The 17,057-nt window shown below is 32.5% G+C and overlaps 3 protein-coding genes across 5 annotated transcripts; 1 reads left to right on the top strand and 2 right to left on the bottom strand.

The window, feature by feature from the left end:
• Nucleotides 1-968: 968 nt before the first annotated feature.
• On the bottom strand, nt 969-8,044 carry LOC105253811 (urea transporter 2). Of its 3 annotated transcripts, XM_020028286.2 has the most exons (11): nt 7,757-8,044; nt 7,066-7,188; nt 6,463-6,582; nt 5,971-6,122; nt 5,171-5,318; nt 3,946-4,032; nt 3,311-3,458; nt 2,763-2,947; nt 2,539-2,693; nt 1,931-2,046; nt 969-1,075 (listed from the first exon to the last, which is right to left on the bottom strand). In XM_020028286.2, exons 1-11 carry the CDS (start codon nt 7,790-7,792, stop codon nt 1,023-1,025), a joined length of 1,323 nt encoding a protein of 440 aa, XP_019883845.2. In that variant the 5' UTR covers nt 7,793-8,044; the 3' UTR covers nt 969-1,022. The 3 variants fall into 3 exon arrangements, with proteins under 3 accessions (XP_019883845.2, XP_011260402.1, XP_025268495.1); XM_011262100.3 differs by lacking the exon at nt 969-1,075 and having other exon boundaries at nt 1,571-2,046; nt 2,526-2,693; XM_025412710.1 differs by lacking the exons at nt 969-1,075; nt 1,931-2,046 and adding an exon at nt 2,229-2,406.
• A 902-nt stretch (nt 8,045-8,946) lies between these two features.
• Nucleotides 8,947-12,611, bottom strand: LOC105253810 (DNA replication licensing factor Mcm6). The gene is made up of 11 exons (XM_011262099.3): nt 12,380-12,611; nt 12,076-12,219; nt 11,601-11,865; nt 11,319-11,521; nt 11,047-11,239; nt 10,433-10,963; nt 10,060-10,365; nt 9,644-9,977; nt 9,441-9,554; nt 9,221-9,360; nt 8,947-9,125 (listed from the first exon to the last, which is right to left on the bottom strand). Exons 1-11 carry the CDS (start codon nt 12,463-12,465, stop codon nt 9,015-9,017), a joined length of 2,427 nt encoding a protein of 808 aa, XP_011260401.1. The 5' UTR covers nt 12,466-12,611; the 3' UTR covers nt 8,947-9,014.
• A 931-nt stretch (nt 12,612-13,542) lies between these two features.
• Nucleotides 13,543-15,714, top strand: LOC105253809. Its single transcript, XM_011262098.3, has 3 exons — nt 13,543-13,638; nt 14,065-14,324; nt 15,088-15,714. The coding sequence occupies exons 1-3, from the start codon at nt 13,603-13,605 to the stop codon at nt 15,599-15,601; spliced, it is 810 nt and encodes a 269-aa protein (XP_011260400.1). The 5' UTR covers nt 13,543-13,602; the 3' UTR covers nt 15,602-15,714.
• The last annotated feature ends 1,343 nt before the right edge of the window (nt 15,715-17,057 follow it).

Raw genomic sequence — 17,057 nt, 5'->3', positions numbered from 1 at the left:
ATTTTAAAGTAATTATAATTATGAGCTGTTGTTATTAGCTTAATATATTATTAATTTAGTATATGCGTGCGTGTGTACACGTTTTGCTCTTTTTATGAATGCATCTAAAATGATTGGTCTTTAATAACTATTGAAATGATGAATGATGTTGGCGAATGGCGAGTTATAGTTATAGGCGAGTTATAGTTATAGGCGAGTTAATTTTAACAGACTGTTAAAATTATCTGTGCAAAACTGTCCGTTCCATAATCTTTCCAGGAAAAAGCCAACGTTACAGATTCTGTGTTAAACCTGGGTTTATATCGAGGTATAAATCATTTTATTGCTTGTGCTGCAACCGCGCAGTTACGGGTTACGTTATAAAGATAGATAGTGATACTCGCTATACAAGAACGACACATGAACGTAAAATCTCACGTTTTAATCGCGTACCGTATTACAAAGCATTTCTGCCATTATTTTACATCGCGATTGAACGAATCTCGATATCGAGTCTCGGAGAAAATAAAGAAATGACTTTCATTATCCAGACGAGAAACTAAAACTCTTTCATGCCTTTTTCTCAAAATGTAAGGGCAAATTGTGACTCTCGTTTCTAAGCAGTAAAACACCTTTGTCAGTTTGATTAGGCGATCTTGAGAGACGTCTTTGGAATGACCTCGCCTTTATTAAATCGCCTTTGGGACAATCTCTTTTACAGATTTCTTGTCGCCGGAATTATTCGCTTTAGAAGATTTCCAGTTCAGCCCTTCTTCATGCGTGAAATTTCACTTGCCTTACATTTCACTGCACTTTACGCAAAAGTGGAAAACTGAAATCCAGTAGCAATAGAGGTGCAATATGGCTCCCTCGGTGCTATTTCGCGTCATGAAATAAGCGAATAAAAATTTAGCGATTGAATTTATGACTAGCGGGAACGAAATCGTCGAAATAAATTTAATCGATCGACCTGTAGCTCGGTAAGGACGCCCCGACAAAATTCCCTTCCATTAGCAAAGCCTTTATATATATTCGTTCTCCCCTCAGGCATACTTTCGCATCGCCTCCGCAAGACGATTAGCACGTATACTATTATCTGAAAACATAGCGAAGAATTTTAGTGGAATTAGAGATATTCCAAGGACGATGTACGTTGCATACGAAAATGAAAACGTACGTGCGTAGATTAAAAAATAAAATCTTTTCGAAATAAAATTATTTTAATAAATTAATGTTAATACTCTCCTTGTATAATGTTTTTTTAATTATTCATAGAGTAAATGCAATACATAATTTTTTATATCATTAAACCTTATAAATTTCTCATATATATATATATACATATATATATATATATATATATATATACATATATATATATATATACATATATATATATATATATATATATATATACCTGTGTATGTGTATGTTTGTAATTTATTGTTTAAATTTAAACAATAAATGTATCTTATTGTAAATATAGAAATTTATTTTTGTTTGCGCATGAAATATGATATGAAGGAAAAAATAAAATCTAATAAAAAATAAAAAAAAATATATATATCTAATTATTTATATCTTTCTACTTCTGTTTAATATTTTTCTACTTCTATTTAATATGCTTATATAACTTGAATTAGTATTAGTATTCACTGATGCTTAAAAACATATATGTTTGTAGATATCGCAAGAATAACTTTATCTGTTCCGCACGAATGAATCGACGGAAAACTTTTTCTTTTCTTCTTCAAGAAGATATAAAGGGGGAACTCGATTATTGAATTGGCGTTATATCGGTCAAAAGCTATTATCAGAAATATATGACTAATTTACTCAAGTTAAATAATAAAAGCTCAAGCATATTACATTTATGTAAATGATTAAAAATAGAAATCTTTTTACTTTAAATGATTAAGACGTAATACGGTAAACGTTGAAAATTGTTTACCATATAATGCTAAATTGTAATTTCGCATATTATTCAGGGACAGATCATTAATTATCAGTTTGGGTCGGCCCCTCTTCATTCTGAATGACGACCTCAAATTCTTCCGAGGTATCTTCCTATAAAATATAAATTCAAAGAACACAGTTTAAATTTGTGTACATTTAATTTAATTTTACATCATTTGGAATAAAAAGTAATGATAATTAGACTTTTTGTCTATGTTTAATTTCAATAAGTTATTTTAATTTTTCCAGTTTTTTAAAAATTCATTAATTATAACAATATGTTACAGGGGTGAGACTCGAAAGTTTTATTTCTTTTAGCTCTCAGCTTAACGGGAAGACAATTCAGCCTACGCACCAGCTGAGAGTAGGGCAGAAATCAATTTCTGTCCTTCTTGTAGGGCGTGGTTTTGATGGGTCCTGAGAGCCATCTTATCGTGCGAAAAGTTTCAACGACAAATCACATTTGGGGATCTTACAGAACGAAATTCGATATACGTTACAATGATAAAGTACGTCGTTTATTCCGATCTCTATCATTGCGAATATAAAATTTTATGTAGGGTCGAGAAAGAAATCAAGAAAAAACGTACCTCTTTAACATACCTTTGTCGCATGAGATAATCATGACGCTGTTTCTCAGGGAAGGACATTGGCGGTACGGGCCACGGAAACGTCAAATCTCCCTTGCCGTTATTCAATTTAAAAAAAAACGAAGTCGCTATTACGAAGGGTAACGTCAAGACTGAAGATAGTTGCGTCTAAAATATAATACGTTGAATATGTGGAAAGTATTATAAATCAACAAAGAAAAGGAAGGCTTTAATTACGTTTATAAATATTGATTCTAAGGAATACTGCACAAGCGAAGTAAAAATGATTCCCATGACAGCGGCAGCGGCCGTTTGACCATTCAGCACGAACAAATTTCCTCCTAAAGCACTTCCGGTCAATACATTATTATATCCCCAGATTCCGTTGTAAACTTTATCATGATCTACTCCGAGTTGCAAACCTAATAGAAAATTGAAATTTGTGATAATAATAATTTATATTCCTAGACTTTTATGTCTGATTGCCTGTATTAACGCTGGAAAGTTTCATATATTCATTATACCTTATTAATAAACAGTAAACAAAATTAATGATTCCCTCATATCTTCTCTCTTTTTTTCTTTTCCGTTCTCTTTTTTTTGCACATATTTTTGTATAAAAAATTTATGTAAATACCTTTCTCTTTTTTTGCACATATTTTTGTATAAAAAAATTATGTAAATACCTTCCTCTTTTTTTGCACATATTTTTGTATAAAAAAATTATGTAAATACATTCCTCTTTTTTTGCACATATTTTTGTATAAAAAACATTATATAAATACCTGCTAAAGTTCCACAGAAAGCGCCAAAAAAAGAAAACACGGTTGATGTTGGCGAATACATTAACATTGCCAAGTATATGACAGCTCCAAGGATCTCGTTATTGATGCCATACACTTGCGCCGAGGAAACGACGCAACCTCGAAATACCTAAAATATATTTGAAGCATAAGCAAATAGATTGATATCTTCATTTATATATTTTTTGTATTGCATTTTCTCGATAAAGAAGCAAAAATATTCATTTCATTTTGTTTTTATTACAGTAATTTCGAGTAGCTGTAGAAGAAATTCCTGTGCACAATAAATATCAATATCGCTATGCGATATTCAATAAAATGAAATTTAATAGGCTCTTGTACTCAGTAGCTGTATGTATATCAATTATATATAAAATTCGATATAGCGAAATTGCAAAATGCAATTGCAATGTAACGAATTAAATTTGAAAATTTATTGAAATGCTTAGAAATAAAATTTCGCTATACTATATCGTACTTGTATACGAAAAAGATTCTAAATTAACAATAAAGCTAATAAGGTCCTCTTGTATTTTTTAAGAGATCCGCGAGATACTAATATATGCTCGAAATCAAAGTTACAATGTTACAAAAAGTGGAGCACGAATAAATTCTACCATTCCCCAGTTGACATAATCGTTGCTCTCCGCGTAGAAACCGGTGCTGTTCATCGTCGTCATCGTTGTCTCACTTGTTGCATTGTGCTGAAAACAATGGCAAAGTCTTGCACAATAACTCGATGCACATGATGCAGAAATGCACGAGGTGATCTCTCGACAAGTCTAGAGAGGGTTCAAACTATTTTATGATGAAATATATGTCTCGTGGAAAGAAGTAATTTATATTCTGCCTCGCGCATATCGACCTAGGTCATAAATTTTTCTGTAACACGGCGAGAAAAAACTTTTCTCGTAAAAAAAGACGGTGTTGTTCCGCGCAGCTGCGATTTTCACAAATTTTACTGCTTACGATCAAGCATTATTTGCATGAATCGCGAAGTTTACTTACGGTGTATGAGAGAGTACGGTTAATTCTTTTCCGTTATCGCAAGAATACACAACGTAGCGCAAAGATAATGGCACTTTTCGTTCTCGTCATAAAACTTAATTTACATATACCCATAGCTACACACCCAAACGAGTCATATTTTCAAATATGCTACTGTTGTAGCGCTGTTTCTAGAAAAGAACAGTCTGTGAAAAAAAGAAATGTGACGAGAACTCTCCCAATATTTAACGGAAACAAACAACCGACGAGTAGTTAGAGTGAAATAAATCCAAGCCGAGGAGGTAAGTTATCGCCGACAGAGTTGTTCGGGTCAGAATTTGATCAATACGGGGAAAAGCCATGCTCCAACCCACGGTGGATAGTATTTTCCCTTGTGAAGGCACGTCAAATATGTATGGTCTGAATATTGGAGGTTGATTCTTTTCGAGCGAGTTTTATTCCACAAGCGCCGAGAAACATCCCTATTCTCATCAAATTTACCCTTTAAATCGAGAGTAAATTAACTTATATACCTTTAAAATTGATCACTCATTTGCTGTCATTTCAAATGAGTATATCAATTGTCAAATAAAATGCCTTTCGTGTATTGTTTTGTAAATTTTTATAATAATTGTGTTATTATTAAAGGATAAATAATTTCATTATATTAATTTTATAAGATAAAACTATCGTAGTATTTTTACTAATAGATTGTAAAATCATAAAATTCCAATTTCTTATAATATGTTATTTCAATTTTGTCATTTTATGATATTATAATTCTATATAATTATATGTAGAAATATACTCCAAATCGTATGAGTAATATAAATATAAAATATAAAATTAATTTACCTTTTCAAGCATTGGTTCCATAGATTTAGTCAACTCATTCGCACCATTTTGTGTTGAAAGGGCGAAAATCAACACGATCTCCACTAGATTAAATGGCCACGTCATGCATGCGAATGTATCGCTTCTCAAAGACCGCGTCAGATAAACACTAGAAAATATTAACTAGAATCTGTTGAAATTTGCTAACGTTATTATCCAACTGTACTGAATGACGTGAGAATGAATTGCGGCTAACTCTGCAGTAATCTACCATCGCGAACTTCCTATTCCAAATATCTTACTTCTGAATATCGCAGAATCATGAAATTTGGTTACTCTACACGTTTCTCCAACTTTGAGTTGTTTAAATTCGTATTGTCCATAACGTTAAGTTCATAACATTCTAGCTTGAGGCATTATTATCACGATGTAACTACAATGTAATATCATTATATTATACAATTCACTATTCTCTTTGATGATGCAACAAATATTATACGAAGCGTTTGAATTAATTCGCGTATATGTTAGCTTAATTATAAGTGTCAATTATCTCGCGTCAAGATATTATTTGTAAATGAATAATTAATTACTTTACATATAGAGAAATATTTTATGCGACATCTGTATTAAATCATAACTACATTTATCTGAATATTATTCCCGGAAACGTATTTACCATTATTCACGTCCATGTATATTTCGAGTTAAATTAATTATATAATTTACGTCTACTACAATAACGATAAATAAACAATATTATTATCTATTAAAATATTTTCAAAATACTCTATAAAGAAACATGAGATGCCGGAATATACCTGAGTATCGTCCCCAGGAACACAAGCAGGAAGCTGAAGGCATCGAAGGCTCCGTAAATCTGCGGTATCAGAACATATGATACCGAGCCGACCAGCACGGGATTGTATACGCTTAATCCGTTTTCTACGATATTCCGAGGTTCTCGTATGACCTGCAAGAGAATGAAGGAGACTGAATAAAATGTATCGCGAAGCGTGGATTCGCAGCAAGGATATTCCAACATTGGAATCCTCTTTGCTGCCAGACGATGCCGCATTGCAGTGATTTTTTTTCCGTGTGCACACGCAAAGGGTCCATTAGATCCGAAAGAGATGTAAAAGAAATAATGATGAGCATTACGTGATGTGCATCGTCACGTATGAATAGTTACGGTTGAGACGAGCGTCCGTCTCGGCAGCGCAATGCGGCAGAAAATGTGTAACACATTTTGTCTTTTTGACAAAAACGCGCACCGCCTGACACTATTGCGACTAATAATTAATAAAACATACCACGGACAGTAGGAGGCCAAGGACGGCGGCGGCTACGGACAACGCCAATGTACCTGGATCTACTGTAGCCCAGGTAACTATTATCAGTAGTCCGCCGAGGGGATTGTTCACAAAAACGACCTGCAACGTTAATCAAATCAATCGACATTAATTAAAAATACATGCGGCAATTTCGACGATGATACACAGCGTACAAAAAAATAATTAGATTTTATTACTCTAGCAAATTCTCTTTATCAAATGGATGCAGATCACTTTCGAGATATTTTTATAAGATAATTAAATGAAATAATTAAATATTTAATTCAAAGTATTTTTTTATCTTTTAATGATTTTTTTTTTATCTTTTAATGATTTTTTTTATCTTTCTGATTATATAACAAATAATTATATTATTGATATTGTTGCTAATAACCGATTGTTTTTTTATACATTTATCTTATAAAATTATCGTGATTGCAATACATTAAATATCATGATATAAATCTACATATTCTTTTTCGTTATCATTTCTCTCTTTCTCTCTTAAAAATATTTATAGAAATTAGAAAATTATAAAAATTATGATATAATACTGGATATTATATTAAATTTATTACTCACCTGTCCAAATCCGCGCAGCAAGGCTTCAAATAATTGCATCGTATACCAAATTGGTCCCTGCTTTTGCGCAAAGAATTTCTTCAAAATCGCAAAGTCGCCTACGCACGATACCCATGTTTTTTCCTGCCGAATTGATTTTATATATATTGATCTTATTTTTCTCACATAATATTTTACATTCTTATATGTGTAGATAACAATTTTTTCTACAACACAGATTTTTGCAGGATATAAAATCTTTTTAAGAAATTATTTATTAGAGGATAGAAGATTATACGCCGTGACAATATTTTTTTCTGCAAAATTTTCATTTTAAATTTATTGCAAAAATCTATGACAAGAAAAATGCAATTTACTAGAAAACATATAATTTTTAAACTTCGATAAGTTTTCAGTTGAAAAATTATTCCACTTTTGTTTTTCAAAAAAATTGTAAATAAATTATGAATCATATAAATATATTCAGAATATATTTATACGATTCATAATTTATTTATAATTTCTAAATATATATTTAAAATTATATTTGCGATAGAGATAATATTTTGATATATAATATCGATAATATTTTATAAATACTCTTCTTAAGATAAGATAAAATCACATCACTAAGCATAACTATAAATCATGCGAAAAGTGTGAACACTTTTCGCACACAAATATAATGTATTAAATTTTAAATAACACTCACTTGTCGCAATTCTACTGTTGAATTCTTCGCGGACATGATGTAACGTAAATAATATTAAAATTATATAACAAAGTGATCTACTTAATTGTTGCACAAAATATCGTTCAACATATACAGTTAACACATTTGCAATATATTTTGTATAACATTTAAATAACATTAAAAGTGCATATTGTATTCACATCGCATTAAACTGCAAACATTGATAAAAATATACATAATAAAAATGGCAAGTTCTGCTAATCGCACATATGATTATAATCAATCTTATATGTTATCAATAATAATCTGTTGTAACTCTTTATAATAATCTCTATTGTAACTTTTCAATATTTAATTTTCCCAAATTATTAATCGTATGACACAAGATTTTCAAAATTATATTAATACAATGAAAATTTCAGCAAAATATGAATATAATTTTATGTAAATCTTTTTGTAATAAAATTGCATAAAATAATGTTTAATATATAAGAGTGCGCACGTTTATTATATTTATAATCTTTATGCTTGAGAAAACTAAACACTTATAAACATTTATATAACATTTCTCTTGGTATCTATTACTGGTTGAAACGACGTCCGAGATAATACTGAAGCTACTATGTAGTTTAACGTTCTATCTAGAACAGATGGTTTCATTTTATGATGCATGCATAAAAAGTTAGAACAATTTACATCACGATAATTAACACATTATTAACACAGAAATAGAAATAGACTGTTCATTTATATTTGTCCATGTAAATTGTGACTAAAATATATTGCGTTGTATATATTCAATATTTCCGTTTTCAATCTTTGCACTTTAATAAAAATATTAAAAAAAGTGTTTGAAAAAATCTACTTTTTATCATTTAAAATACTTTTTACATCATATACTGCATGATTAGAATGATTTATTCATTCATTTTGCACACAATACAATAATAAATATGAACAAACAATAGCAAATAAGTTGTAGATGTTGATGTATTTAAGCAAATTAAAATAAAATGCTTATGATTATATAGGGATATATATATGTTATATAGGGATATATATTTTTATTATGTTGTTGCAATAGTTGAGATTAAAATTATTCTATAAAACTTATAATACAGAATTCAAAAATGTATTTATATATTGGTATATGGAAATAAAAAAAAATTTTGAAATTTTTCCTGCCAGAAGGGAGAAAGGAAATCAAAGGAGTAAATTATTCCTCTTCAAGGGCACGCGTTTTATTATAATATGTCAATATAATATATGTGCAAAATTATATATCCATGACATAATTGGGATGTACAACAAGTAAAGGATCTTCTTCTTCATCTTCTTTATCTTTATCTCTCAAATCGGTCATTGTTAGAGGTATTATAATTTGATCCTGAAAGTGAATTCGCGCCATGCAATAAATGATTATATATAAATTCCAAAAATATATCACACAATTATATAATATATAAAAATATTAATACATACATGGTATGTCAATCTATCAATAATCTTCTCAATGAAGTTTTTCCGTTCTAACAACTCTCCTTCCGAATTTAATTGATCTTGTATTTGATCAAGATACCATGCAACTAATTCGGATTTCCGTATACCGCCTTTATTATCATCTATTAGAAAATATTGTTCTAATTTAATACATAGACACGATAATAAAAATTTATTGCCATTATTAATATCACTAATATACCTTCGCTTTCCGCACGATTCTCCTCACTTCTCATATGGAGCACTAACATATTTGACAGATTTTTATACTCTTCAAAGGACATTGTTAATTTCTTCTTCGGTGGTTCGTTAGATGCTAGATAAATCAAATAAACGTATAATGTATAATGTCAATAAATGCATTATATGCATAATATACAGATAAAAAAAAGAAAATGCACATACGTGTCTGAGGTGGTGCATCATCATTATTATCTAATGCATTAAGCGCTGCCATGAGCGGTGGTGGCTCATCAATATCCATTCCCAAGTTTGCATCATCACCTTCCTCAAGGTCTACATCAGGCTGTTCCACTGTAATTATACTCTTCTGTAACAATCGTTTCGCTTCTCTGATATGCTTCACTGTCACTTCATCCACGCATTCTAATTTCGCCAATGCTTCAGATAATCTAATCATGCTTTCTAATTGTCTTACAGTGACTCTCCACTTGCCACTTCCACTACCTGTTCTCTGTCTAAGAGCAGTATAACTTTCTACTAAAAGCTCGGCAGCTTCCTAAAATATAAAAATTAAATTTTTTAGTCAAGTCAATTTATCAAATTATCAAAGTATCCGAAAGAATAGTTTAACATCTTACCCGACTTAAAACGGGTTTGAAATGCTTAGCAAAATTAATATATCTAATAATCTCTTCTTGCTTATAAATCATTTGCAGATCATTTAAATTATCACAATGTAAATCTATGATTCTTTTGGCGATAGCATTGTCAACAATTTCGTTACATTCGTCCAGTACAACAAAAAACAAATCAAATCTCGACATGATAGGTGCGGTCAATTGGACATTTTGCTGCAATGATTTTCTCCTGTCATATCGTCCGCCGATGGGATTTGCCGCTGCTAATATAGATGTTCGAGCATTTAAAGTTGCTCTTACACCGGCCTATAAAAACATACATAATCCAATAATAGGTAGTATGTGTGTGTGTTGAATTATATTTTATAAATACCTTAGCTATTGAAATTGTTTGCTGTTCCATAGCTTCATGAATCGCAACCTGATCTTTTGGGTCCATTTTATCAAATTCATCGATGCAGCAAATGCCATGATCTGCGAGCATCAATGCTCCGGCTTCTATAACGAAGTCTGAGGATTCTTCATCTCGCACAACTGCAGCTGTTAAACCAGCCGCGCTCGAGGCCTTTCCAGATGTGTAAATCGCCCTAGGCGAAATGTCGGATACACATTTAAGGAATTGCGACTTTGCGGTGCTGGGATCACCGACAATACACACATTAATATCTCCTCTTAGCGATGTACCCTCCTCTGTAGTTTTCGGTACACCACCGAAAAACATCAATGTAATTCCCTTCTTAATTTCATCATTGCCATGTATTGCAGGAAACAAACTAGAAATTAAATTCTCGTATAGATTTTTGTCGCGACTCATCTCATAAATGCGATTCCATTCCGCTTCTGACATTTGTTCCTTCATCAATTGTGGTGAGATTTCTTCCATTGCCATATCCGTACCTCCAAACTGTTGAAATTTAAAATTAATTAAATAAATATTTGTCTTTTCTAAGAATCTATTTTTTAAGTGTATTTATAGATTCTTCTTACCCTTGAACTCGTAGCGGTAATACTGCAAGCGAGAAATGCTGTTTTATATGTTAATTCTCTCACACCAAGTGTCTTAAGACCACTTACACCCTCTCTTTGATCATTATTTCTGTTTTTTGGCCCAATTTCTGTCTTTGATAGAGATAATGCTCCCACATCTGGCACTACTATAAGAGTCCCTGTAAAATCGTATCTGTAAAATTTAGAGAATGCATTTATAACTTTGATATATTCTCATATGAAATATTAAACATTATTTTCATCAAATCTACCTGTCACCAGCTTGCACCAGCTCAACTGTCTCTGCTCTCAAAATGACTTCAACAGAGCGAGGTATAGAGCCTCTAGGAAGCTCAGCTTGTGTTTCTTGTATCCTAACTTTTTGAAAATCAATAAACACTGAATTATCCATGTCTAATAGAAAACGTCGTCTATTATTACATACTGGATTAGTACAGATTGTTGGATTTGTGAACTAAAAACAATAAATCATTTAGACAAACTTAATCCATCATGCTTTGTATAATAATGTATAAATTTAAATCCTTTAATACCTTAAACTGCTGCTCTACATTCTTGATATAAGCATTACAATCCATACACATAAATGTACCAAGAACTAACTCTGGATGAACTGGATGTGTTCGTACCACCTGTCCAGATATACGTGCCAAAGTACCCAATTTTGATGTGTTTAATTCTCTTAAATTATGTCTAGTCGTTACATCCACAAAACTAACATAACATTCCTTATCTTTCTGTAACTCTCCTACGTCTTTGACAAAGTTACAAACTGCTTGACATAAAAATGGATATACTCTAAAACATAAAATTACCTCATTAATAATTAAAAGAATAATTATTTTCACATATTAATCAAAACTAACATTTATACTTATAAAATATATAAAAATATTTTGTTTTAAATGCTATTATTTTGCATAATATTATTAATTTAGTATATTAATATACATAAATATAACATTAATACATTGATATATTAAAATTGACAAAGATAGATTATAATACCTGAAATATTCTTCCATTATGGTCATAGCTAGGACTTGATTATATGAGTCTATATCTTCAAGAGACACCTCCAATGTACATCGCTCTGGACTGACAAGTTCTTTAGCTGGTTCCAGATATTTAACAACCTCATCTTCCTTGAATCTATAATAATAATATAATTACTATTATTACAATATATCTTAAATTCGATTAGATTTTAATGATATTAATTTCTCTGTTAAATTTGAAGAAATTAAATCAAATTGAACTTTTCTTGAAGTTTCTCTACATAAGATGCTGAAGATCAAGATATATTACTTACTCCTCCAGGAAATCTTGAAACAATTTTTGACACTTAATCCCGACCTCATCCTGTACACGTACTTGACCAGCTTGTGTAACATCCATTTTTTCGATTAATTACAAGAAGGCCACTATGTATGAGGATAGAAAAGCTTGTAACATATTAAACAATGTCGATGAAAATTTGGCGGGAAGAGAAACTTTGGACATGTTTCTAAGAATCTGACGTTTCCATCGTGACGCTCAGGCATCTCGTCACTCGTCAGGCTTGTATAAAACGCTGGGTGTTGCTATTGGTTGAAATTGATTACATGTTGGAAATATGCAACACTTAAATTCCCTAGATTTTAAATGACCGATCAACAAAAATACTATTGCTATACCGACAGTCGATGAAAGAAGCTATCGTAGTTCTTGAACTTGTCGTCCCATTTTCGAGACCGCCGAGAAATAAAGATGCGACTGTAACATTGTGCACTCTGGTGAAAGCATGTAAACTAAAAATGATATTGAGCCAAATCGCCATTTGGATGATTCATTATCCTCATTCATTAAACAATAGTTTGAAAATAACGTGTACATAATTCATATTTGTATAATTATTTTTTCACTTACTTCAACACGCGATTATTACATATTATAACATATTATTACATATTACTTACTTCAACACGCGATTATTACATATTATATTATAACAAATACATACCTTAAAATTTTTTTATTTTTACGTTCGAAAAACTTTTAAACATTTAAATATCATTAAAAATTTTCACATCTTAAAGATATAGCTCTGTATTCCCATTATTTTTTCCTTCTGCATAAAATTTACTTCTCAAAATGATAAAAAATATTTCCTAAAGTCTAAACCGCACATTCGGTGAGAGTGCATTTGCAATTCGCATGACAGGAAAAAAAATTCTGACAGCATAAAACCAAACAAAAGAAATTTAAATGAAGCAGAAGTTACTCATTATGCAGAATTCGTTTCGCAAACGTCTCTTCGAGACAAAAGGAAAGTTCTTGATAACACCTCGCATTTCGTGAATAACGCGTAACGGTCTTGACATAGAAAAGGAAGGGGAAGAAAGTGTGGAAATCTTCACAGAAAGGACAGAGATGCTCTACGCATTTCCTGGCCGAGACAAGATTTAGCTCTTAAGCGGACGCGACAACACGTCGTATAAATGGCGCGCGAAATGCGTGCCACCGTTTTAGTCGTTTCTGTGGAATAGAAGGAGGATGATTGCCGTCAACAAGATCAGCATTGTCTATCTGGTAATGAGATCTTCCACGCATTAAAGCGGAGCAAATGAATAATAATCAAAAATTAATTTAAAAAATAATATTGAGTTATGTGTTTTACGATAAAGTACATTTTCATAGGATATCTCGATTAAAAGGTGTCAAGTTTTCATCAATTATCGCGATTTGTTGTATTAGACGCGTTAACAACACAGTTTTCTCTCTAGTTCTTCAGAGATAAAAATTTCAAAATTGGTCCGATGATCTCGAGCTATCGGCCGTGAGCTTGATCGTCGACTGGTACATTTTAGCTCAGGGTGCTTGGGTGCAATGACCCTGGTCCTAAAATGAATCTGGCATTGTGCCGCTACTCTAAGCGGCGATCCATATGGAATGGCATGGCGGGAATGCGTTTCCGAAAGACAGATGAGCACGCTAACAGACATTGTCTAAATGTAGGTGACACGCGTTTGCTTGACGAGTGCCATACTGGCGGCCAAGACATCCTCGGATCCGACGAATGTGTCGCGTCCGTGGCATAGTTATTTGTTGGCTACGACCACACTGTTCCCGAAACATCCGAATCATCAATATGACGATGGTTCGATCGGTGCTGATGTAGAAAAGTTTGTATCCTCCGGAGAACATCCAATAGGAATCCAGTCCGCGATTTCGACCTTAAATAATCGCAGGCAAAAGTCGCAGGTGGGACCTCAAAGGTATTCAAATTTGTCATTTTTCTTTCAATTATGTGAAAGTTTTTGCGTTGAAAATAATATATTTATAGACATTCGTAATTAACACATTGGCGCCGGATGACGCGTCTTTCAGATATTTTATTAGAATCCGGGTGACGCATCATATGTGCGTCTTTAGAATTGTCACACTCCTGTCTTAAAGTAAATGGATAAAATGATATAAATGATTCAATTTCTTTGAGATATATCATAATAAGAATAAAAATAATAGAATATGTTTGCAATTTCTTGTTTTATTTTACAATTGTCGACACTGGAATGTTAGAACGATAACATACGAATTCGACGTTTAAGCTTTGCATTATAATGTAGGCAAACACAACAAATAACATTGGCCTCTAAAGACGCCCCGGTGCCAATGTGTTAATATGTTAATATGGAAATTTTTTAATTTTTTTCATTCAGCTTTATCAATATTTTTTGATTAATTGGTCATTGATTGATTAGTCCTAGCAAAAACTATCTATGTCAAATTTTTCTAATGCTTGATAATAAATTTCTCGATTAATGAATTTTAAAATAAAATATATATTATCGCAAGTATAATTAAAAATATTGAAATTTTTATTAAATTAATAAATTTTTCGGTAGATCTCGAGATATTTTGTAGAAAGATAAGATTTTAAAACACGCCGACTATTCAATATACATTCCGGGAAAAACTTGCGGCACCTCTCTCGCTAGGAAGATATTGCATATATTATATCACTTCTTTCTCGACAAGATTCCCCACGGAAATTCACCAAGATGACTTTTTGGCAAAAGTGCCGAATGCATCGCCGTCGCCTCTGCTGACGTCGACGACGACGATGACGACGTTATCGGAATCTGGAGACATCCGGGAATATCAGCGTCATGCACCTCGACGATTCGCACATCTGGATATCGAAGCGCCCGACAGATACTTGACGGACGAGCCGGATGACGATAAACTACCGTATCGCGAGAAAGCCGAGTTGTCGACGTATTATCGTCGCGACCCACAAGACATAACGGCGGCCATCAAGACCTTAGATCGCTTCCTAAGCCGTACTCTGAACGACGATAGTTATAACAGCAAGTTACATCCACCACTCAATCCCGTTTTAGCCCTCATCCTGTCTCGGTACGGGCGTTACGTGCCCGGAACGCGAAACCCTCGCGTATACGCGTACATGGCGGTGAACAATATTCACAACAACTTGCCGTTCGGCAGGTACAAATACGAGCACGACGAGGAGCCGATTTACGCGAGATAGCGATTGTATCTGATATTGTAAAATCATGAATAAAAATAGCATAAATATATATGAATAATGAAATAAAATTGCAATTGTTAATTGAAACTTGCGATTCTTAGAACCGATATGAGTATGTGATAAATATGTATAATATATGTACGTATAATGTATGTATAATGTATGTACGTATATGAAGATATATAGATGGGTGTAATATTTTTTACATGCGTGCGTATCCTCATAAAAATTTTGAAATTGCTTAACGAGAATTTCTCACAGCTTATGTATGTTCATATAGGTCGAGTATTAAATGTTAAAAAATTATTTCATATTAAAATTACAATCATGTTTAATTAAAAATTACCGATTCTATTTCAATATAATTACGTCCAATTAAAAATAATCCTTGATTTTATTTCAATCTGTACAAATTAATACTCATTTCATCTTTTGCAAAAAAAATATATTTAAACATAACTGTAATTGCATTGAATTAATCACATCGAGTTGTATTGAATGAAAATGAATGTGTAGAGGAAAAATTTAATACAATTAATACAACAATTTCGAATACTCGTGCCTCCTAAGCGTAGGACAGCGTTCGCACAAGCGTTTGTTTGTCTCGATCATTTGTTTGTCTGACCGTGGTATTCGAGCGTATATAAATATTTCTCGCACCTAAATATATGTCCCCGTCCATGTTGTATAATTTGTTTTGTAGTCATTCACAGACAAGACATAACGACGCCTATCAGGGCCCCCAGTCGCTTCCTGCGCGGGACCCTGAACAACCATAGCAGAGCACTCTCTCCGCAGTGCAAACTGCGTCCATCGGTCAATCTGGTATTAAATCGTTGCTGACCGTGCCTTACACGAGTGGTACATGTGTACGTTATACGTATGCGTACGTTACATGCTCGTATCTGTTTGCTCGCAATCGAAAGAATCGATAGAGAGAGAATCAAAGTGAAAATGTGATCAAATTTGAGCGATTTTAAGCGATGCCACGTTGAATAGAATTGCGAAATATTAGCAAGTTAGACTTGTCTTCTTCACGCGACGGTTACACTGTAATTAACAAAATGAATCTTAAAAGCGCTATTAATAGTATCCTTAACTCATTGTCGAGATGGTTGACAGTTAGACGGTTAATCGATATCTCACCGAATTTATCCTTGAACCTACTCACAATCGGATTTTACAGCGAGTTAATTGGAGTAGTTGGAGAGAGAATCTCCGCTCGAGAAACTCCGATTAAGCAGTAAACTACTCTCATTACGCCTTTCTGTCTCCTCGTCAGCCTCAGTAGGTGCTCCTTGCGCGGCTTCATTTATCCAAACCGCGAATTGCGATCGTATTTCTCGGAAATAGACACGCAATTATAAAACAATTATCGACAATTATTTCTAATTTGTCACGTAGTGTGAAGAGACAATCATAAAACCAACTTGTACAGCGAATTGCAAAAGTAATA

This window comes from Camponotus floridanus, unplaced genomic scaffold (assembly GCF_003227725.1).
Source record: "Camponotus floridanus strain SB8 unplaced genomic scaffold, Cflo_v7.5 scaffold55, whole genome shotgun sequence".
NCBI lineage: Eukaryota > Metazoa > Arthropoda > Insecta > Hymenoptera > Formicidae > Camponotus > Camponotus floridanus.
Note: the sequence above shows the minus strand (reverse complement) of the source record. Positions and strands in the feature narration are given on the sequence as shown.